Source organism: Brachyistius frenatus, unplaced genomic scaffold (genome assembly GCF_029030835.1).
Source record: "Brachyistius frenatus isolate BFR_SWC_R1_liver_20210118 unplaced genomic scaffold, ASM2903083v1 Contig_9, whole genome shotgun sequence".
Lineage (NCBI taxonomy): Eukaryota > Metazoa > Chordata > Actinopteri > Embiotocidae > Brachyistius > Brachyistius frenatus.
Window position 1 is genome coordinate 6,292,071 of NW_027210608.1, and position 23,594 is coordinate 6,315,664.

General features: G+C 41.1%; 1 protein-coding gene across 3 annotated transcripts in view; it reads right to left on the bottom strand.

The window, feature by feature from the left end:
- The window catches only part of LOC138616290 (protein unc-13 homolog C), a 106,943-nt gene extending 83,886 nt beyond the window's left edge, over positions 1-23,057 (bottom strand). For 2 of the 3 annotated variants that reach the window (XM_069690499.1, XM_069690497.1), the window contains exons 1-5: positions 22,516-23,057; positions 11,955-16,224; positions 2,985-3,007; positions 2,327-2,373; positions 1,077-1,155 (exon numbers count right to left, since the gene is read on the bottom strand). In XM_069690499.1, the coding sequence (XP_069546600.1) occupies positions 1,077-1,155; positions 2,327-2,373; positions 2,985-3,007; positions 11,955-16,026 (4,221 nt within the window). In that variant the 5' untranslated portion in view covers positions 16,027-16,224; positions 22,516-23,057. Of the gene's footprint in view, positions 1-1,076; positions 1,156-2,326; positions 2,374-2,984; positions 3,008-11,954; positions 16,225-22,515 lie in introns of those variants that run through there. The other variant, XM_069690500.1, reaches the window with a different exon arrangement.
- Positions 23,058-23,594: the final 537 nt, after the last annotated feature.

Sequence of the window (23,594 nt, forward strand, 5' to 3'; positions counted from 1 at the left end):
AGCTGTTATGGGTCTATGTAGGAATGGCAAATATACACGCAAAATCCAAAAAAAATTAAAATTTAAAACGACAACCCATACTTACCAAGACATTGTTGGTTAATAATTTCATGAGAGATATGGACAAATACAGCATCAACTCATGTTGTTCACCGTGATATAAACATTCATCAGCATCTACGTGTATGACATCAAGCTACATTATCATTTCCATAAAACGCATTCTGCATTATTTCAAGTCAAAAAGGGTAAAATGTTTTAAAAGTATTGTTTTTTTTTAAGAGATTCAATTTAAAAGATTTGTGATAATATTTTCATTGTTTTGGCTAAAACACATGAAGATGAGAAACGAACATACACAGGACAGACAGACTGTGCGGCACATAACGGACAAACAGTTATAAACAGACGGGAATAATACTGGCACCACGACAGACTGTTCCCTTTCACAAAGACCAACCATGTGGCACAGTGCTAAAGTGGACCTCACTGCAACAGCCCTCTCTGTGGGATATGTTATGACACATTATGTTGCAATAAAATCAAATGGTGGCGCATCACTGTGATGCAATGTCTTAAACACCCTCACTAGGCTAATTAATCAAGCGGCAAAGTTATAGCTAAGGTTACATTTAACATTCCCACAAGGTAATGCTCTAAAAAGAACAGCCAGAGTTGTAAGTGGTCGCTTTTTTATCACCAATCAACTTCTTACCAGCTTAAGTTTATCACAGTGGATGTTTATCTATTTCACTTTGCTTAGCGTGTCCTCAGTATACATTTGAAGTAAGTATTTAAAATCTTCTCAATCATATGCTGTAACAAATGTTGAATTTAAAATTACAAAACCAATCACATTGTTGCAGGTTATTATTTCAGTACTAAGGATAATTAAAACAAAACAATAAACAACAGCAATATCACATTTTATCAGGCTGCTCGTAAAGATATTATTGTCCCCAACAGAGGTCCATGAACGCACACAGAGCAGGATTCCACTACAGTGGTATAACATGGGGTCACTTAGATATATTTGACATAAATCACACATAACCTTGTTGAAGTAGATGACTCACCAGGTCTCGGACAAGAGGCACTGTCCTCTTGCGGCGTAAATCTGGCATGCTGTCAATACCATAAAGAATACTGCCAGCCCTGTGGAAGCAGACAGATTTAAGGTGTATTAATATCATAATAATGCCAGGCTGGGGGGAGACATTACTGCGGTGAAAGGGGGGCCTTGATTTACACAGCCGGCAAACACTATGGATCATGTCTCCTCCCTAACCTGTCGCAACCCCTCTTCTGCACTTCACATGATGCCGACCACCTACATGAGAAAACCAGGTAATCCTTCTCACCCTCTGCTGTCTCCATGGCCTCTCACTCTTCTATGCAATGTCAATTTTGATAGGTTAATAGCTGCAGTGATGGCTGTTGTTGATACATATCACACCTGATACTGGATATTTATTTCATACTGTGAACTGACTGTGAGATTCACTGAGTGGTGAGGCCTCACAGCAGAAAAAAACTGCAAATAACCGACTCTGCTCCTCAAAAAAATGGGCACTTTAAGATTAGATTTTTTTCTCAGTCTACAGCACTTCAGCTCCACTTCTCTTGCTCTCTGCATCTTCTAACTCCCTTACGTGCTCTCCATGGTTCCCTCACTGCTTTCCCACCAGTTTTGCTCCTTTCCCATGGGGCTCTCAGTGGCATCACCTCAACTGTCACTCAAAGCCTCTCTAATGACCTTAACATGACATCAAGGCCCCAATGCCTCCACACACAAAGTTCCTCAAGCTTTTCTGTCAGTCCTCTCAGCAACATCAGTGGTTTGACCCTACAGATACACAACGTGACAAGCTGCGCAGGCCTTTGCCTGATTCTGGGGACTCTGGCTGCCTGTATGCACAATGTTGCTGCAGATGGCTGCACAGTCATGGTATGTGCTGGGTAATGGAGGCTAAATATGATCTATCCCTCATGACATACAACAACAGTGAGCTGCATGTATCTTCCATGAAAAATTTCATAAATAAGCAACCATAAACATTTCTCAATAAGGCATCTTTTAATTATATAAAGCCAAAGAAAAAGTTCCATAATTGTCATGAAGCCATCAGGACTGTTGAATATTCATCTCACAGTGGTATGTGAAAAAAAAAACAAGGAGAACCATATCTTAGTTGTGGCTGCCTGCCAGAGAAGCAGCATGCATGTAACATTTTAGCTTCATGTGCCTCAGCATGAGGGTACAAAACAGCACAGCAGCTCCCAATTGTGTAAAACCAATCAGATGAGGAAGTAAGCCACCACTCACCCTCCACACTGTAAACCGAGCACTTTGGGATCAAAAACACTGCGAGGCTGCAGAGAGAAGAAACACACAGTGTAAAACAAGAAATGCAAGGTAAGTTTACACAACTAAAACACCAAACAAACAGCGGCAAAAGTAAAACTATAGAAAAATACTGTATATGAAAATGGGCTTGGGAAAAATATAGTACATCTGGAGGTCAGTTCAGGATAAGATGAATGATAGGAGAGGAGGAGCACGGCACTGGGAGAAGGGAGGGAAATACCACAGGCAAAAGACCAAATTATTCCACATCAATGTAATTTGTGGGCTCAAGACAGAGTTTTTCCGCTCTTGCTGCTTCAGGCCAGATTTGCCTATTGTGTAACACTCCCTCCCCACTGACCAAATATCCAATTTGAAACACGAATCATTTTCTGAAAAAAAGATGAATAAAGGGATAACCAGCACAACGTAACAGCAAGATGGCTCAAAGGAACATGCTGCATTCTCCTTCATACCTACAGATATCCCCTTAATTTACCCACAGTAACACAAACACGCCCAGACCAGATCCACGCAGGTGGATGTGACACAAACAGGCAATCACACCAAAACACACATGCACATGCGCGGGAATCACAAGTGTCAGATTTGCTGATGATAAACAGTGGCTTAAAACCTGAGTATCCAAAGCACTGGTGTCTGAAAGGAGAAAATGACAAAGAGGGTGAAGAGTTAGACGAGACACTAAAAAAATACACGCACTTTCTGAGGACACTAATCTACTATTACTGTTACATAATTCTGTTTTGCCAAACATTTTATGCAGAAAGAAAGACAGAGTCAACATGCACCTCAGGGCGAATGGCAATGAGCAGAGGAATACTGTAAACAGTAAAGGCGGTAAGTAGAAACGCTGTAAACAGAGGGAGCTCAGCTAAAGGTTGCAATGTGAAGATCATTCCACACACATCGAATATTTTCAAACAAATGCAGCATACATTAAAACTAAATGATGCATCTGACCGACAACTTCACCTGAGTTAATGCTCACGGCTATAGAGATATGGGACATTAGGTAAGCATAAGCGGTTCATATCGTGTTGCATTTTAGAGACAAACTGCAACAGGGCAAGCCCTTTAGACAAGCATGACTGCAGAGGTGTAATTACTGTGCTATTGATCCATGGGAGATTAAGGACAGCATAATCGTGATCTAATGTGGGACAAACAGGAAACAGTTGTTCACAAGAGAAAGATCAAAATACATCTCTGATTAAAACAGACTCCTTCGTTGTTGACGTGCAGTGACTGCATTCGCTGACACGTCGTACGGGACAAGATCAGACAGCATCGCTCTTTAATATGACCAGGACATGTTCCACTTTGTTGTCTGTTTACTTGAATTTTAACACATGTTGAAACGTAAAATATATAATTAATTAATAACTATTAAAGTAACAATATTTTTTGACCTGCACACTGATTGAGAACACAATACAGAGTATTTGGTTGATGCTTTTATCCAGAGTGCTTTATAGTGCTTTTAGTGTTCACCACAAGTGGACATCTTTTCACAATGAGTGGTTAAAAAAAAAAAAGGAAATGGATTGTAGTCAACAAATAATTCGATAGCGTAAAATGTTTGTACAGAAACAGTATTGGTGTGGTAATATATACTGAGTAAGGTGACACCAAAAGCTGAGCACATGCAGAGAAACTGCACATATAGAGGAGCTAAGCTGGAAGTTGGTACCATGGACAGCGATCAGCTAAGCTACTTTCAGCACAGCTCTACAAGATAGAGACATATCCTCTACTAGCAAGTCTGCAGCTGCACAAGATAAAGCCAGTTCACAAAGATAGGCTATAGGCTGCTGATATAAACCTCATTTCACAGGTGCCTTAAATCTGTGGAACAAAAATGTAATTGATTGGTAGGAAACCTCTGTGCGTGTGAGTCGAGGGCAAAGTGTTACGATAGCAAGATTGGCAGTAAATCCAGCGTTGCAATGCAGACACACATGAGCACGCCGCACATTGAACAGGGCTCTCTGGAGCAGAAAGGCTTACATGTGGCTGATAATACTACACGGACTGACCAATGCCCCAACACACCCAGGAACATGTGTTGTTGTTCAGACACATTTACAGAGACACACCAGTGTGTCGATGCATGTACACAAGAAGCCCTGGATACCAGCACAAAAATCAAAGTGATAACTGTTTTCCACGAGACCCTCGTTGTCAGTGATTTTTTTTTTTTTCAGCTTCCAGCACAGTGACAAGGTATGTCATGATCACAGTCCAACACTGATAGAGCGCAAGGGTGTTTCCAGGCAGCTCATGAAAAACAAAGGAAATCAAGATAATAAAGAGGAGCAGAGTTTGTGACAGTCTCTCAAAACCTCTATCCTTACTTTGAAGTTCAGGGTTGCCGTGTGAGTGTCAGAAAAATTTTAAAAAAAAAAAATCAGCGAATCAACAAATCCCATGTGTATGTGGTTGTTTGATGTGCTCTTAAAAGCTGCAGCCTTAAAGCTTGATAAAGTTTTGTGGTGTGGAGTATTGAATAAATCTGACACTAAGAACTAATGGGATAACATCTATGGCCATATTCATTTTGCTTTTTTTAATATACCATACTTTATTCCTTAAATATGTTTGGCCATCTTGCCTTCATTATTGTTTTATCATGCTGACCTTAAAGGTTTCACATTTCTTATTTCAGTATATCCACATTGCTCATATCACTTACTGTCTTTTCACTATCGGCTTGCAACCTGAGTTTGTATTCATTAATACAAGCTTTAGTCTCAGATTCAGATTTTGCTTGTATTTTCAGTGTAATTGTTTTAATTGGCAGAACCAACACAACTTGATTTGTAATTCTAGCAGAGGTTTGGCACATCCTACGCAAAGTCTATTCTGCAGAGCGGCAGAGGAGACCATCACTGGGCATAAGTGGAGTCACTGACCTATGAAAGTTGAGACGTGCTGATGGGCTCGAGGCATTATACCAACTCCTTTACACCTTTACACAAACGTTCCATTCCAACTGAAGAAAATCAAGTGCACTCGTGACAAACTTAATACCTGCAGTTTAACACAACACGTAAATCTTTTTAACGACATAAAGTATTTTAACAACTTCAGTTAGGCCAGCATACCGCTCACGACTCGCAACTAACTTCAAAATATGTTCAGAACGAAGCTACATTTAAATGAAACAGTGTAAGTGAATCAAAATTTGATGAGTTCAACTTTCATGATATTTATGTTCAGCTTTCATTACTTACCACCTTCTGCTCAACGCTCTACTGCGCAGGATATTAAACAGCCCAGAAAATTTAGAGTAGAAAAGCTGTTTTGTGCTAGCTAGACTCACCTGGGTGTGTTCAGACTGCTTAAAACTATTTTTTATTTCCATTTAGGTAAGACAAGCAAAAGCACAGCTTTGATTCATTACGTTTTGAATTGTTGAATCATATTTAGGTCCATTTTAGATCTAGGGACACAACATTGTATCCGCTGGCTCATTGTCGCGGCTTACTCACAGGACTGAAGCTAAACTGAACACAGTCATCATTAATGTGATTAGTTACACCTGTGCTTTTAAAAGCAAAATGTCTGCTGTAAATAAGGGCTTTAGCTTGACATTAGTTACATTAATTTGTGTCTTTGTGAATTCATTGACTTTATTTTAATGACATGACAGACAATTATAGCATGCTCCATTTATATTGTTTTTATTTATTATCTATTTATGTATAATTATTTGTATATAATCATGGGCATTCATTGGGAATGTAAAGCTGACGTCACTCAGTGTTGAATGTTTATAGGATCCTGCTGCCTTTTTGTTGGCGAGTTGGAGTCTGTGTTTTGATTTTGTGTCGTGATTTTGCAAAACATCGCCCTGGTAGGTCAGTGGACCAGAATTAAGAACTGCCACAGAGTAAGTTAAATATCTTCTTTTCATGCACATGCTGCAGGACTAACCAGTAAAATCATGTCTCTGTCCATTTTCTACTCGACATAACCCAATACTGAACATATCTGCCCACTGCAAGTAGAAGAACCCACTTTAAAAAAAAAATCAAAGCCCAAGATTATAGTGAAGCTTTTTTTGTTGTTAATAATACAACTGGCTAAACCCACAGCCGAGGACTTAATGAAATAATCACACAGCTGAATGATTTTAAAAGATTTGTGTTTTGTTTTGTTTGATAATTCAGCCAAAAATAGGAGTACCACCTAATGCCAGTATGACTGTTCTCTTACAGTTTGCCAGCTTGTGAATTAGAAGATCTTTCACTGCAAAACTGTTTATGAGCTTATAAGGATTTAGGACTTTTAAAATCACACAAAGCGGAGGCACTTTGTCCAAAAATGAGATCATTTACATTGTCCAGTATGTGAATGGAGTTAGTGGGTCCGAGTCTGTAATACAGTCTTGGGTTGCCAAGTCATGTGGATCTATGTCTATCGTACTTGTCTAAATACCGTTGCTTCACATTACGATTTCATTTCTTTTACATTTTTAGCCAAAGGGTTCTGGCAAAAGCATGTTAAACACAAATGGTGCTCCAGTCCAAACATGCAACACGGCTTGACATAGCTTCACATTCCCGAGGCTGTTGTTGGGATATACAACCCGGATACTTTCTTTCATGTTTTACAACACGCTCTAGTACAAATGGCAGTGAAACGAAAACATTTCATGTTGTCAGCAGCTCAGTAAAAGCTGCATCTTTAATAATCTTACTGCTTTATGGAGAAAATAAATCTGTGATAAAACATGAGAGAAAAGAGCAATGCGTGGAGTGGGAGGTTGCAACCTGCATGCTTTGATCAAATATGGTTGCTCAGTGAGATGGCCTGGGTGCCTGAGCCAACTAACTCTTTATTTCTATTTTTAAGATTATTATTATTTTGTACTTTTGTCTTTATTCAGACAGCGCACTCTACGCAAACAGGAAATGTAGGGAACAAGAGCAGGGCGATGACATGAGGTGAGGTCCATCCAGCCTGGAACCAAACCAGAGACTTGCTGCTGACGGCAGTTGCACCCATGTGGTATACGCCCCAACCCGTCAGCTATACAACCAATTTGATCAATGCTTGACCCTCCGGTGACTCAAACAACACCACATGACCAGACCATTTCCTACTATAGAGGAAAACACATACAACTACAGTACATGTGAAATATTAGCACTCAGTGTTCCCCTCAGCTCCTGTTATTTTCCAACTATGACTAAGTGTTCGAGGCTGTGGCGGACTGATGTCAGAGGGTTTATTTACCTCAATATTACAGCGCAAAAATAGAATCCCTAAAGGCATGAACCAGTAATAGAGCATTGACGGTAAAATGGGTTATCAACCCTCATAAGCATGATGTTAATGGGGCAACACTGCAATCACAGAGCTAGTACAGTGATTTAAGCGTTTAATCTGAAACCCAGAGCTTCTCAGTTGTGAGCGTGTGTAAACTGTGGAGAAGAGGCTTCCCCTGTTTTTCTCCAAACAATATTACTGAATCAGTCAATGCCTTGAATTGGATGGTACCACCTAAAACAACAACAGAGACTTTTCATTCCCTGTAGCTGCATTTTTCATATCCACACTTTCTTGAGAAATGGTGCACTAAGCATAAAGAGGGTCTACCTCCTTTGCTCCCCCAGGAGCAAGCAGCAAACTTCACCAGCAGCAGACCTCTATAAATATTCCAAGCAAAGCTGACCTGGTTACAAAATGCCCTTGGGAGTGTGAATTAGCATCTGAATACAGACGCTGCTGTAGCCAGTTGAAGACAAGCCTGGCATGAGTGGCAGCACTGCTGAGACTCCCTACACAGCTCCCACACAGACCAGCCAGCACACTTCAGAGCACGAGCGTGATGAGCACACATCAGCTACAGGAGATGAAGGCATGAAGCTAATGAGGGGGAGTATAGAGTGTGCATGCATCTATGGCTGTTTTTCCATCCGTACTGTAATGAATTTCAAACAAATTGCGCCCATTGTCTCTAAAAATTTATTTTCATCAACTTGTAAAACAAAATGCATTAAGTGTCAGGTAGTTGGGGATAATGCTATATTGAAGGATTGCTTAAAACATAGCAGATGTTCAGAGTTCTTCAATGTGAAGTAGCACTGACCATATTTTATGTGTTAAACGCATTTGAGAGTTCTTTGGATGACAGCGTAAACAGCAACCCAATTATTTTATTTGTGTTACAATATTCTATTGAGTTCATAAAAAATGAATTGAAAACCAAAAAGAACGCAAACAAGTGTGAAGACTTTTTATGATAATGTTTTGTTGTCAGAGGTCTACATTACTATTGCATAAAATAGCTAGCAATGGATTGTTCCCATATTAACAGTGATCTTACCTTCAATATAAACTTATATACAAACTAATTGAAAACAACTTGACCATTTTATATGACATTTTGTTTTTATTGTAAACAAACATAAATGTTCCTTTTTTTTTGGTTACTCCTGTCCTTACATTTTTTTTTCTCATCTCAGCCTGTTCCATCCAGTTCAAACAAGGAGGTTATGTTTTCAGCGTGGTTTGTTGGTTTGTTTTTTTGTTTGTTTGTTTGTTTATTTGTTTGTCTGTTTGTCGGCTGGATTAGCGAAAATCTACCGGCTACTGGAAATGTGGTGGAAGGGTGTAGCTTGGATCAATGAAGAACCTGTTAAATTTTGGAGCGAATCTGAATCATGTTTCAGATCTACAAAAAATTATTATAATTATAACATAATATATATATATATATATATTAACATTGCAAGAAAGGGCATTTAGATTATTAAATGCCATTCATCTTAAAATGTTAGTAAAGTTCAGTAGTCCTAAAACATTGGCCATTCTAGAAATACAACACATCACAATCCACATTGAAGGTAACAGTAGTTCTCATGTACTGCTTACACGTAATACAGAAAGCAGTCATTATGGAGCACACGGACAGTTTCATAGGGGAGAACAAAAAGTGGCAGAATTTTAATATTTCCACAATTGCAAACATATCCAGACATAGAGAGTGGTTACGGTTGCAGGTGTGGATATCATAGTATATGGACTATCAACCTAAGCAGAGGTCTTTCTCTCTGACTGCCCTTCTAGTTTGCACTGTTAATTGGGAAATTGAACTACAGTCTTTAATATCCCGGCTAATACTGTTCACAAAATCAGGAAACGAAACAGAATCAACACTACAGAAACACTAAAGAATGAGACCGCTAACTGACTCATCAAAAGATGAACAAAGATCCAAAAAGGCACTGAACAGTGAGGAGAATTGGTCACACATTTTCATTTGAGGTCATACACTATGCCCGGAGTGTGCTGCATGCCTCACCTCACACATACGCGATTTAACAATGAGGAGTGACTCAATCAGTCAATGAGTCAGTCACTCAAATCAACTCTTAATTCTTCTTGCCTGGTAGCTCAGAAAAAGCAATGTGTGAGACTAAGCCTGCCACTGTCACAGCCAATAAAGAGCAGGAAATTGCAGTGCAAAAATGTCAAACGTGGATTGTAGATTTATGTCACCAGTTTATAAATCATCCACGACAGAGCACTGACAAGTTTGTTTTTTGAATCTAAAATGTCCTGCTGAGTATGTAGCTGTCACACTTTTGTAATAACCATGCTTGTTTGTTACTGTAAATGTGATACTAAAATAAAAATAATAATAATAATTTAGGCCTATATTAGATTTTTGTTTAACTCTCAAAAATCAATACCCGGGTAAGCCTCAAAAATTAATTATCAGCTGGACTGAAAATCATCCCTTCAGTCTATACATTTCCAATATGTTGATATTGATGAGTTACTCAAGTATATATCTGTTAAAACGTTTGTGCCACATTTAAACTTAATTAAATGCAATAACTTAAATGATAATATGTGGTATATGTAGGACACAGATATAATTCACATATTGGTCACATATACTGTGGTGTCATTTCTATGTAACATATTAGTTCTGTTTTGTTGGTCTTAAAGAAGGCATGTTCACTTCTAGTCATATGACAGAGAATGAAGAACTTCCAGATAAGTTTTTATATTATTATTATTTATTTTTGAGTGATAAATGTATTCTCTGCAGAATGTTTGGTGAATGCTGACGTTTGGGCACAGATCTATCACAGAGCCAGTGTTCAGGTGTAGCCTGTATTTCCTGAACTAACCTACCTCAGCGTGAGTATCACAGTTGCAGCTTCATATGTAGGTCAAGAGCTTTTTGAGTTTAAGTAAGAGTGGAATTTCCCTCGTGTCTTTTTTTCATTCCAGGTGGAAAACTGCTCCATCAATGAATCAATCTCATTTTTAAGTAGGCCTTGACCCATCAGCTATACGGCCTTTTGACTCAAGGCAACTGGTGCAGTGAGGCATAAGTTTGACACAAAAAGACTGATGGGAGAATTGGTACAATCCTCAGCTATATGGTGAATAAAATGCCTCTAATTTCAAATACTGTAGCGCAAACATAAGTACAGAATATTCTCTGTGATAAGTCAATATATAAGTCAATATATACAGACTTCATGTTCAACATTGCTTTAACTGTTTGCCACAACAATGGCATTCAATAGCAGACTGTAGTCATGTTTTTATTCATTGGGAGGAATTGATGGTATAGTTTTGGAGGCCAGCTCTACTGACACTTTTAAGGTCTATTACTGATGATAAACGATAAACCTCCATAAAAACATGTTTGACAATTTTAAGCCACTGTCTGCTGCAGGAGTACTGTGTCATAATACAAAGGCCATGCCACCAGTAACACTGCCATCCACCATCACAGAGATTCCGTCTCCAGTTTTTGTTTTTTTGTTTTTAACTCTAAATAAATGACCAGTTCAAAGACATCCTCCAACTGGATCAAAGTCTGGGGTTCCAGTAAATCCAATAATATTGAAGCACCAAGTTTCAGGTCCTTGGTTTGTCTCTATCAAAACTGAATACATAATTTTAAACATTAAGGTCAGACTTCCACTGGTGTCAAAGACCTACTGGATGTTTAGGATTAATAAATCATACTGGGTTTGTAGGTTTTGATTCATTAACTAAAAAAATGTCTATATTGTACATTACTCCCCTTTTTCCGAATCATACTATCTGTTTAGCATAATTGACCACAACATTTTCTTTGTTTCTTGTTGTTTATTTACAACTATTATATTAGATTTCTTTGTCAATGTTCCTTATAATGTCTAAAGTTGGTAGCACTGGAGAGTATCTTTGTGGCTGTCTTCAAGAAAGCTCCAACATGTGATGATGAAGAGTTGACTGTTGTACCATTTCATATACTGTACATTACCCTTGCCCTGATGTCCATGTTTGCTTTTTGTTTGTTTCAGTTCTGACAAATCTCAAAGAGCAAACACTGTGAGGTGTTGGCTACTTTATAAAGTCATGGAAGGTATTCAAAATTTATAGTTGATGCTAAGACTATAAAACCTCATATAGTTAATAAAGCCCCAGGTGCTTTGTTTCAATGGGCAGTCATTATACTTCCAATAAAATATGATATGAAGAAACACATGTATTACTTGTCATGTATTAACAATCAACATCCTTGTAAAATAGTACAAAAGCTGAACAATAAGAAGAGTCATACCCCCAGCCAGGATCTGCTGCTCTAGTTCCGCCATCTGCTTCCTATAGGCCCTCAGAGCTGCCTCCTTGAATGTGGGTCGAACGCGCTTCTTGGGCAGGACCTCCACTGGCTTTTCCTCTGGAACATTTTTGTTTTCATGGTCCTGCTGTTCTTCCACTTTTTCAGATACCTCAACAGCCTCCTCTGCTATCTCCTCTACCCCCTCTAACTCATCGCCCTCTTCCATCTCCTCTGTCACATCATTGTCCTCAGTCTCATCCGGTTCTTCTACATCAACATACTCTACCATTGCGTCATATTCTGCAGTGTCCTCGGTGAGATGGGTTCCATAATCCTCAATGTATTCTTCATCATACTGCTCATCCAAACTGCAATCATACTCCAGAACATGTGCCTCTTTACTCGCCTCATAGTCATGTGGAGCTTCAAAATCTTGAGAGCCCTCAAAATCCTGAGAGGCATCAATGTCTTGAGAGGCCTCAATGTCATCAGACACATCATAGTCCTGAGAAGTCTCACACTCCTGCACAGGCTCCTCTGTCTCTTCTGTCTCATTAGCATTAGTTCTGTTTTCCAAGTTAGCTAATACCTGCTCCATCACTTCAACATAGTGGGTCTCATTGTCCACTAGTTGTTCCCCAGAGCCCGCACCTGTTTTCTCTTCCTCTGTCTTGTAGAAGACGGGCTCCGATGAGACATCTGAGTCTACTGGAGTAGTGGAGTTACTTGCACTGGAAGTGGACATGGTGCGGAAACGTCCCATAAATGATGAAGAGGAGTTGGTCGGCTCCTCAGGAGGAGGAGGGGGATTCTGAGGTCCAGTCTTCCAAACAACCTCCAGAGCTGACTTAGCTCTTTGCAGAGTAGATCCAAATCCAAAACCGAAGGACTTTTCACTGAGATCTATGCTGAGTCTGCTGCTCCAAGACTTTGGAACCTCCTCAACCTTCTCAGTTCGAATCTCACTCTGACTGCGGTACATGGTTGAGGATTTACTGTGGGACTGGTGAAAGCTGTGGTTAACATCCAGTTCAGGGAATTTTTCTATAGGGACCACTTTGGGGGCTTCTTTAGGGCCATCTTTAGAGGCTACTTTCGGCGCTTCTTTCGGGGCTTCTACTGTGGCAGCTTTAGGGGTCTCTTTGGGGGTCACATTAGGACTCTCTTTCGGGGCTACCTTTGGGGCCTCTTTAGGTGGAATCTTAGCAACTTCTTTCAGAGGTAATTTAGTGGTTTCCTTAGGTGCTACACTAGGCACCTCTTTTGGGACGTCTTTTGGGGGTAGTTTAGAAGCTTCTTTGGTAACCTCTTTAGCAATGACTTTTGGACTTTCTTTAGGTGCAACTTGTGGGGGTTCTTTAGCAATGACTTTAGGAGATTCTTTAGGGGACTCTTTAGGGGTCGAGACAGGGGTCAAAACAGGGGTGTCAATCGGGGTTACTTTAGGGCTCTCTTTAGGTGACTCTTTTGGACTTTGTTTAGGAGTCATTATTGGGCTGTCTTTTGGGGTCACTTTAGAAGTTACTTTGGTAGCCTCACTAGAGCTTACCTTAGGTGTCACTTTAGATACTTCTTTAATTGTTGCCTTTGTGGTATCTTTAGGTGTTGGTTTAGGACTGTCTTTGGGGAGGGCTTGAGGGGATTCTTTAGCTGCTGATTTTAGCTGCAAAATTTCTTTAGGTGCCTCTTTAGGAGCTGCTTTAGAGGACACTTTAGGTGGAACCTTCGCAGATACCTTGGGACTTTCCTTTGGCAATATTTTGGTGGTGTCTTCTTTAGGGGCCAATTTAGTTTGTTTATGTGTCACTTTAGCAGCTTTAGGGGTATCTTTAGATGACACTTTTGTGTTTTCCTTTGTGATACCCTTACATCCCTCTTTAGCCTGTCGGGTAGATGTCTTGATGACAGACTCCCGTTCTGTGGATGGAGGAATAATGTGAGTAGTTATAGGTGGTAGAGAAGATTCTCTGTCAAGCATCATGAACTCCTCATCTCCTTCAAACTGTAAATCAACCTCCTGACATTTAGTGATGTTCTCAGGAAAACCAGGGATGGTTGAAGGGTCAAAGGGACTGCTAACCTCTATGGAGGCTTCCAAGCCAGAGTCAGCACCCTGCTCCAGATGATGCCAGTCTTTCCAGGGGGACAGATCACCTTGCAGAGAGACCTGCGAGCCACTGTAGTGGCTTCGATCCCCAGATATGCAGACAAGTCCATTGCTGACCCCACTGTCAACAGTTTCTGTAGTCTCAACCTCATTGTGTTCATAGGTTTGATTATCATGGCCAAGGGCATGACTGGGGCTAGCATACCAGGAGGAGGCCATGTCTTCTTGTTTTCTTTGCCACAGCTCCTGATCTGAGGAGGACAGCAGGGAGCAGCCATTTGGCCGTGTAAAGTACTGACTCTCTGAAAAGTCTTCCGAGTATGACTGGCAAAGTTTTGAGCAGTCAGACTCTGAGCGGCTGAGTTTTGGGGTGGAATAGTCACTCTGGGAAAGCCAACCGGGGGTCAAATCAGAATAATAAGCCTTTCCATGCTTGTCTGGGTCATAGTAAGAATCATCAGCATAGTGAACTGTGCCTGAGTAACCTGCTTCATCTCCAGACCGGCTATGGTCATGGGACCTCCTCTTCTCTGATTTGCTCTTGTGAACAGGCTTTGAAATGACCATTGCATATTTATTTCTGCTTAATTCATCCAATTCTTTATCACTGTCCATCGAGTCCCAGTCATCGCTCTCCACTACTTTATCCTTTCCTGAGACCTTGATATCCATGCTTTCATAGGTTTGTGAGGAAGACATTGCTTTGTCTTTTCTCTCTTTTCCATCATGAGTTAAGCTATCAGTACACACTGTGATGCCTGTTCCTTTAAGTTTGTAGCATTTTTTCAAGACTATATCCCTTTCTTGGGTTGTTGCAAAAATAACAATAATAGGGCGGGGTTTTGCATTAGAACATTCTCTTTGTTGCCCTAACCTATGAGCAAGCTCAATTTTAATTGTTTTATGGGCATCAATGAAACCCAGTTTATCTTTTAGTATTTTATATATTAGATTCTCTGTTTTCTCTAATTTTTCTTCAGGAACATTGAGGAACCGCAAAGTTGAATTATTGGCCTGGTGGCTAATTTGTTTTATGTAGTCATGGATATCACGTGTTTCCCTTCTAGACTGGACAAATCCTGAGCGAAGCTGTTCAATCTCACTCTGAACTACTTCCACACTGCTAGAGATCTCATCAATAGAGCTTTTTAGGGCGTTCACATGGCCACGAAGCTCAGAAAGTTCTGTCTCTATCTGGCTGATCCCCTGAAGCTCCTTGAAGATCATTTCCATTACATCCTGGGTCTGACTGATGCAACCTGTGGAGGAGGAGCCAGGCTCCAGAGTTGAGCTCTTTTGCTGGCGTCCAGCACGGTCCAAGGATTTGCTCCGGATACCCAGGGTTTTCCTCCAATTGCTCACCTCGGAGTCCGAGGAGACACACTCCTGGCTCTTTTTCCATTTTCTTAACTTGCGTAGAGCACCCAGCCGGAGTGTGTGTAGACTGGAACGTTCCACTCGCTCACCCTCCGAACTGCCATCAGAGGGAGCCAAACTGATGAGGCTCTTCCTGTTTCGTCTCACTGGCATAGTGTGTGATTTATGCTCATCCAGTCTCCGGACAGGTTTTGTCTCACTCAAGGAGTCAGAGTAACTACTATCAATCGAAAGATCCTCAGGAAAAAAACTTTCATTGTTATTCAAAAAAAGAGAGTTTTTCGGGAGTCCATTCGCTATAGCGACACGATAACTGAAAGTGGGTGACAAGGATGAGCAGTCGGTCTTTCCGTCGTCTTCTTCAAGCGATATGTTACGTGCCGAAGAGCATTTGGAAATCTTTTTAACTGTAGTCTTCAGTGTGGTAGAGATTGTTAGATTGTGTACTTGCAAATCAGTGGTCAATTTGGGCTCTTTATTTTCGCTTCTCTCTTTCTTCTTTATTGGGTTTGCCAATTTCTTTGTAAACATTCCTTTGCAAAACTTTTCAATGTAAGATGATATAGTCTTGATTAGAGCAGAAACCATGGATGGCAATCCTGTGCACTGTTTTTATCATCTAGTGAAAGGAGAAGTTGGCTGGGAATACAACGTTGGTGAGCTGAACACAGTCAACCTGTGCTTGACAGTGAGAGCCCAGCTCACAGTCACTAAAACCACAGTCCGCGTCGAGACTTACTAAAACTTTTAAATCCAGTTTCCTTCCTCCAGAAAAGGAGCATCTCTCTGTAAGACAAAAAAAATTATTTTACAATTTGGTCACATATTTTCATATTACAAGTACACAGCAGATATTGAGATGTTACATTGCATTTACCAGGAGAGTGGACAATCTGTCATATCTTCAATTTGCACATCAAAGGCTCTCCCACCTTTACACAAAATTACTGACAAATTATTTAAACACTGAAACTAAGGACAATAATTTGATTTAACGCATTATTAACAATTGTCTTAAACTGCATCCACGTGGAAAGATATTCAACTGTCTGCAAGAGGTCCTGGCAGAGAGAGAGAAAGGAAAAAACAAAGAGAGGAACATGGCAGTGTGTACAATCATGTACTGTACATCTGTCCGTGTCAGTCAAGGTCAATAGACCCACTGGCTACATTGATGGATCCAGCTTCTACAACCAATTATTCGAATTGCTTCAGTGCTACAATACTCCTGTCAGAGTGTCTATGGAACAGAGGCAGCACCAAACTAAACTATGATCATACTTAAAAAGTGAATTCAAATAAATATCTCGTTTGATGAAAAGCTCCAAGCAATTTTTCATCTTTGTTTTTCGTTTTCATTTTCATCACACAAATTCTCCAAATCTGATTCCAAGACAAGACTGTCTTATTGTTTCCCACGTATCAAATCTAATTAGGATGGTGTCAATTTTTCAATAATTAAATTGATGAAGTTAATGACTTACGTTGTCATGCATTTTATGTCCCAATTAGTGTAATTGGAATGGTTCAGCACCTGAGTCGACTATAAAGTTACAAAGAAAGCAAAGTAGCCATCTTAGGCTCATAGAAAAGAGACCAGAGAATAAATCATGCTGCATAGTGTTTAACCTCCAACAGCCCGGGGTGGCTCTGAAAGGTGTGTGTTTTCTGTAGAGTAGAACTGGTCAACTGAGTCAAAAGAGGGGTGTTTGCAGTGCATGGGGATCTGACAGCTGGGGGTTTAGAGGTTTAGAGGTTTAGAGCTTGATGTGTCTGCAGTCTCATGACCACAGAGACATGCTCACTTCAAATGAGCTGTGAAACACAGCATCACGGTTAGCTTTTATTGCTGGCCTCGAAAGGACGACCAGGCATTGGCAAATAGAGCTTAAGTCATGGTTGCCAGCATATATGTTTATCCACTGTTCAGTACAACTCCAGCTCCAGAGAGTATCAATCTTAATAGGTGAGCTGCAGCTTATTAACAATAGTAAATAATACTTTACTTTAAACTTAATTGCATTGTACATTTAAAATTCAAAACTGTCCCGAGATCACAGGTCAGTATGATTTTAAAGTGGGAAAACAAGGGGGGGAAAAGGTGCACAAATGAAATGACATGATGAGGTGAAGAAGGAATACAGTGCATTTTATGGTATGAGGAGTTTCATGACTCAGCTCTCACAGACTGGCGTAAAGCCAAGAGCAGCCTTTTGCAGCTGATGGGTCGTGACCCAAAACTGTCCCCGCATAAATAAATCGCGGTAGATAATGTTTAAATATGTCCTGAGATTGCTTAAACTATACTTTCACCACCAGCACTCATCTGAATTTCAAACTTGAATCCGCTTGATAAATCTGAGAGGAGCCACAGCACAACCCACAGTCAAATTGTGTCAATCAAGTTTGGTCCAAATTTTATGAAGAAAATTTCAGAAGATTTTAAAAAGAAACTGTGAATGAATGTAGGTTTCTATTTACTACTGGTATATGAATATTAGGAGTTGGGGGCTAATACAAAATAATTGGGTGCCATTAAACCACTGCAGAAGAAGAGAGCACATTGAGATGATTTTATTCAAAGGGTCAATTTTACATCTAAATATGCACATAAAAACAGGTGGATTATTTACTTCTTTTTCTTTTTTTTAAAAAACACCATGTATGGCTGGACTATCTGTCTGTTTAGTGGCCTTAAGAATGAATTAAAAAAACAAGATGCCTCGTCACTGATTGCAGTTCAGTTAAATGCACAGTATGTAATTCCTGCTGCTAGGCACCTCTCAGTCAAAACAATAAGAAAAGATGGCGTTTGATGATGTTGTGAAGGAGCATTGGATCATGGGAGTTGTTATCTTCATTTTAAAACAACCACCATTAGCATTTAGCGATGGTTTCTCACTCCCCTGCTGCTATGTTGAGCTATTCCTCTGCCTCCCTCAGTCATAGTAGTACATTTACTCTAAAGAAATGTATTTGCAGTGTTAGAGGTGAGGCTCAGTGAATTAGAGGCATGGATGCGCACCATAAAAACCCAATAATTAGCTGCTGTAGTTAGTCGACTGCCAGTAGTCAGTGCAAGCCGACCCATGGTATAACTCTATCACCAGGCTGCTGAAGAGCAGCCGGGGAAAGTGTTTCCCTGGAACTTATAGCAAGTAGACAGAGTAAAGTGGATATGATGCAACTGACAGATTACCTAATGCAACAGACCGCTACCTTGATTAAAATGATGGTGTTCTCTGGGTTTGAAAATTGCTGGAAACATTTGGGATGATGTAAGTGCACAACTCTGCAAAATACATAACATAGGTCTCTGCATTTTTAGACATTTTAGTGCAGGAAAGTTACATATTACACCTTTAAATGTGATGGATGGTGTTCAACAGAGGAAGGCGAGGGGGGGGGGGAAAGCACCTTGTTTAAGGGAAGACAAATCCCATGTGCATGCTGGCATATCATCAGTGGTTTAATTAACGCAATAGTTTGTCAGGTTCAGTGCTTTACAGATTGAGACATGCTGTGACTTTACATTGTTTCAGCAGGATTAGTCATTAAAATTAACTAAAATGGGGAAATAATGTTATGCCGTCACATGCGGCACCATTTAATTATCATTGAAAAACAAGTCTTTACTTATAATAAGCCAAATCTGAAATTAACAGCATGCAGGAAGACATACCACGAAGGACTGTTATAATACATAAATATATCTACTATCTACACACTGGAGTAACACAATATAATGAGCAGAATGAAATGTGGGCATGAAATAAATAGAAGATGGAAATTATGAGTGGAATGCAGTGAATTAAAATGAGCAAAATAAAGTAAAATAGAAAGACATAGATTATGAATAAGATAGAAATTTGAGTGACAGAACAGCAGAGTCTAAAAATTAAATCAATTTGTTGCGATGGAGTTAAATGAATATGGTGGATGATCATAACAACTGCCAATGTTTCATCGCTAAAGAGCAAAAACTTCACAAATATCAACATTGGCATCAAACTCTGTTTCTCCTTAGATGTTATGTGTTGCTTGACATGTTGGTTTGGGCCTTTGAAAGGCACCAGTACAGGTCATGGCCCTGAAGCAGGAAGAGCTGGTTTTATGTGTCGTGGCTGTTGAGCGGAAGCAGTTCTTTCCCCGCCCAATGGGTCAGCGGTGCAGCGGCTTCTCATCAAACAAACTGGTGTTGCCCTTTGCAGAGGCTGCAGACATGCAGGTGGTACACACCTAACAGGAGATGCTGTCTAACTACAGGCAGAGGAACAGAAATGTGCTGCAAATTCTCAGCTGCAGATATTTTACTCTATTAGTGAGGAATATGCTGAAAGTGTACATGGCGTAGGCTGATAACTCAAGTTGTTACTTTTTTTTTTCTCTCTCTCACAATAAAAAATGTAATTGAATTATTTCTTGGAATCTTGAACCCAACACAGTAAAAAAAAAAAAATGTCCACATTTAGTAAATATGAGATTTGTGTCATTTTGGGGACTCGTGAACGAACAAATACGCCTCCATCTCTGAAAAATTTCAATTCCAAGTTCATAGATCATTTAGTAACAAGCACAGATTCTGTTCACTGTTTTTGAGGTTCTGTTCATTGTTTCTAAAAATTAAATCTTGCTGGAAATCCTGGAATTTGTAATAGTGCATTTGTAATAGTGCATTTTCTAAACTATGTTTGCCCTACACATGCTTTAAGCTTCATCTTTACTGTAATTACACAACAGTCTACACAACAGACACCTACCACTGAATTCTGGGTAATTTCAATCAATTACTTAAATGCATCTGTGATGCCATAATCATGGCTGCTGGTGTCGTGGATGTGTCGCTGTTTACTGTAGCAGACACTGGAACATCACTTACAAGAAGCCCTGTGCTGCATTGTGGTTGCACTCTGTCTGGACAAATCACACTGAAAGAGTACTAGTGTTTAATGAGTGTTGATCACCAATTAGGGAGCTGCCTTTCACCGAACAGAGCCAACATCCTGACATCTGCATGTTAAGGTTTGATAAATGAAGCATTCACCCTCTTCCAGAGCTGGAGTTGCGCAAATGACTTGCTAATGCCCACCAGGTATCGCCTGTATCATCCTATTAGAGTGTAATGATGCAAGAATGAGGAGAAAAGGATGACAGATAACTAGATCACCTTATCCTACTCATGTGTTTTACCAACTTGACCAGAGAATGTGCAAATACTTGCCTCTGTGAGCCGACTCTGTAGACAAATGGGCCGCAAATGATACTGTACCATCTATAAAGAGCCATCATGACGAGCACGTGAGGCTGAGATGTTATCTAGATCTACAGTATCGGGGTACTTGTTCATCTTCATTAATATAAGCAGATTCAGTGTAATAGATCCCATTCTGAAGCAGCTGTGTAGAGATAAGTGGAAAGTAGCTGTTGGTTTTTTACAAAAGGTGGAGTCACAATTAATTTATGTGAGTAACATATGGGCACACACGCACACACCTGTGCTTTATAAAATAAGGCTATTATTGTACTATTACATCATGTGATTAACATCATTGTGTTTTAAATATGACACTTTTAAGCATGTCATATGTTCAACGGCTGTGAAATGCACATGAACATATATGATGTTTGAGCTGCTTGTTCCAGCATTTATATTTCTGAGGTTCCGAGGCTTTGAGCAAGGCACTGAACCTCCAACTGTTCCGGCAGAGATGGCTTCCTCAAAATAACATATTAAACAACTTGCTTGGTCAGAGATGGGCGGGCACTGTGACAAAACAAAATCTGGGAATTCCTGTGGTTCTGAAGAACAGTCCCTCCCATTTATGAGTCAGACTAGAGAAACCTCCAGAGAAACCTCCAGAGAAACGGGGAGCACCTCAGCCACACCCACTCCCTATGCTCTGAGGCCCTGCCTTACGACCCCCCCCCCCACACACACACACACTTATTTCCACCGTTTTTTTACTAATGCATCTGATTAGCAGAGCACTCTAAAACACTCCATTTCTCACCGCTTGTACAATCTCGGCCACTCTCCTTTAATGAAAATGAGTGTCAGTTGGAGGCATGCTAACCTATTTCTCACAATAGTACAACTGCTTATTTCTCCTGATGAAATATGCCCATTTGAGGTGATTATGCTGGAAGCAATTAGGCTATACCACATGCTGTGATGTGCTGTTCACTGCCTCATCCTTTTGGGTGAGACTGAGGAATATTTGTGTGCAAACCCTCAGAAACGGATGCATGCAGATGAGATGCTCATGTGTTACGTCATGTCTTCAGAACACATGATTATGGATTATGGCCGAGTGTGGATTAGTGTTACATGTGGGTGTGTGCATGCCCGTGCGTCCGCTTGTGCAGCCGTGCATGCGCACACATGTGCACCATGCATGCTTCCGTGCATGGTTGCTTTGAAGCATGCATTTGCCGCTCCGAGAGAAAGAGCGAAATACAGTAGTGGTTGGGCTGAGCGTGAGCGGGTGTGTGCATCCTCGGATCGTCTTGCCCTCACACCCATCCTCAGCTCCATTCTGCCTCCTAACCTGTGTAGTCTATTTCCCAACAGTGAAATATCTGCCTGCAGCCCTAGGAAACCAGCCAACATCACAACAGATTGTCTCCCCACATAAATCAAAATATTACCATTTCTTTGGCCGGCATGACGAGAAGCAGTCTCACCGCATTTGCTCAGTGTGAAACAACAGCATTGCTCACATGCGTTCGTGTTGTGCGTAATGCATAACAACATGGGGAAAGGTGAGAATGAGAGCAATGGGACATTTGTGGACTCGACAGTGTTGGTGTCAGATTAGGGGTTTCAGAATAAACAACAAAATGATTAAATAGCATCAACACCTTGCTTTTTTTTTTTGTCTTCTTCACCTCCGCTACATCGACAGATGATGCCATCTATCCGCATCCTTCTCAACTAACGTTTCATTAATCCACTGACAGGGCCACAGAGGGATGGGAGGGAAGCAACAAGATACAGAATGAAGTCAGGCAGTCAATATCCCCACGCCATGCAAACACGCATCCGGCGCCCAAATGGGCTTGCGCCGCTGCACATACCTGGTCGTGTCAAATCCCCGTGCAGGACGCCAGCGGTAGTGAGCACAGCGAGCCGTGTGGAGCCGATTCCCCGGTTTCAGCGAATGGTCGGTGCTAGGAGAGCAGCGGTGCTGGGAAGGGGAGGGAGGGCGGGGAGAGAGTGGCTCGGTGCGCAGCTGCCTGCTAATACCAGAGCTCACAGCCTCTCTCCGCGACCGTCAGACACCACATCCCACATCCCTGCCTCCGCGAAGAAACGCGCGCACACACCTCTCCTCCATGCCACCGACGGTGCCCCGCACTGTTTCGCCCTGTGGGGGAGCGAATACACTGCCTTTTAACGCCGCAAGGTGCTGGGTTTTATTTGCTCCACGACCGTCTCACACACACACGCGCGCACACACACACACACACACACACACATACACACATGCACACACCCCTGCTCGTAGACAGTTTCGCAGCACGGGGTGTCTAGTCCAAAAATGCAGACGGGGTGGCGCTGATGGGGAGGCAGACAGCGCTGTTGCTGCTCCTGGCTGCCCAGACTGAGGCTCTGCTCCCCGGCTGGAATTCTCCAGCCCTCCCGTCCCTCCCTTATACAAAACTCTTTCTCTCTTTCGCTCTCTCTGTCGCTCTGTGTGTGTGTGTGTGTGTGTGTGTGTGTGTGTGTGTGTGTGTGTGTGTGTGTGTGTGTGTGTGTGTGTGTGTGTGTGTGTGTTTAGTGGTTTTATGTGTGAGCGCTCACATTCTCTCACACACACACACACACACACACACACACACACACACACACACACACACACACACACACACACACACAAACTCGGGCTCACGAGAGATGCCTTGAGTGTAATGGAAGCAAAAATAAAGGGAGGGAAGAGGGAGTGATGGTGAAAAAGTGTGTGTGACTGTGTAGCCTTATTCTTATTGGCCAGATAACTGTATCACTCTACTGCAAAAAAAAAAAAAACTACAGGCTCCATTCCGACGGTGGGAACATTAGAGCGATGCAAAAATGTTAACGGACCGTGAGCAACACATAAGTCCATTCAGGAGCAACGTTGCTGGAGGCTACACGGGTATTGCTTACATTTTTC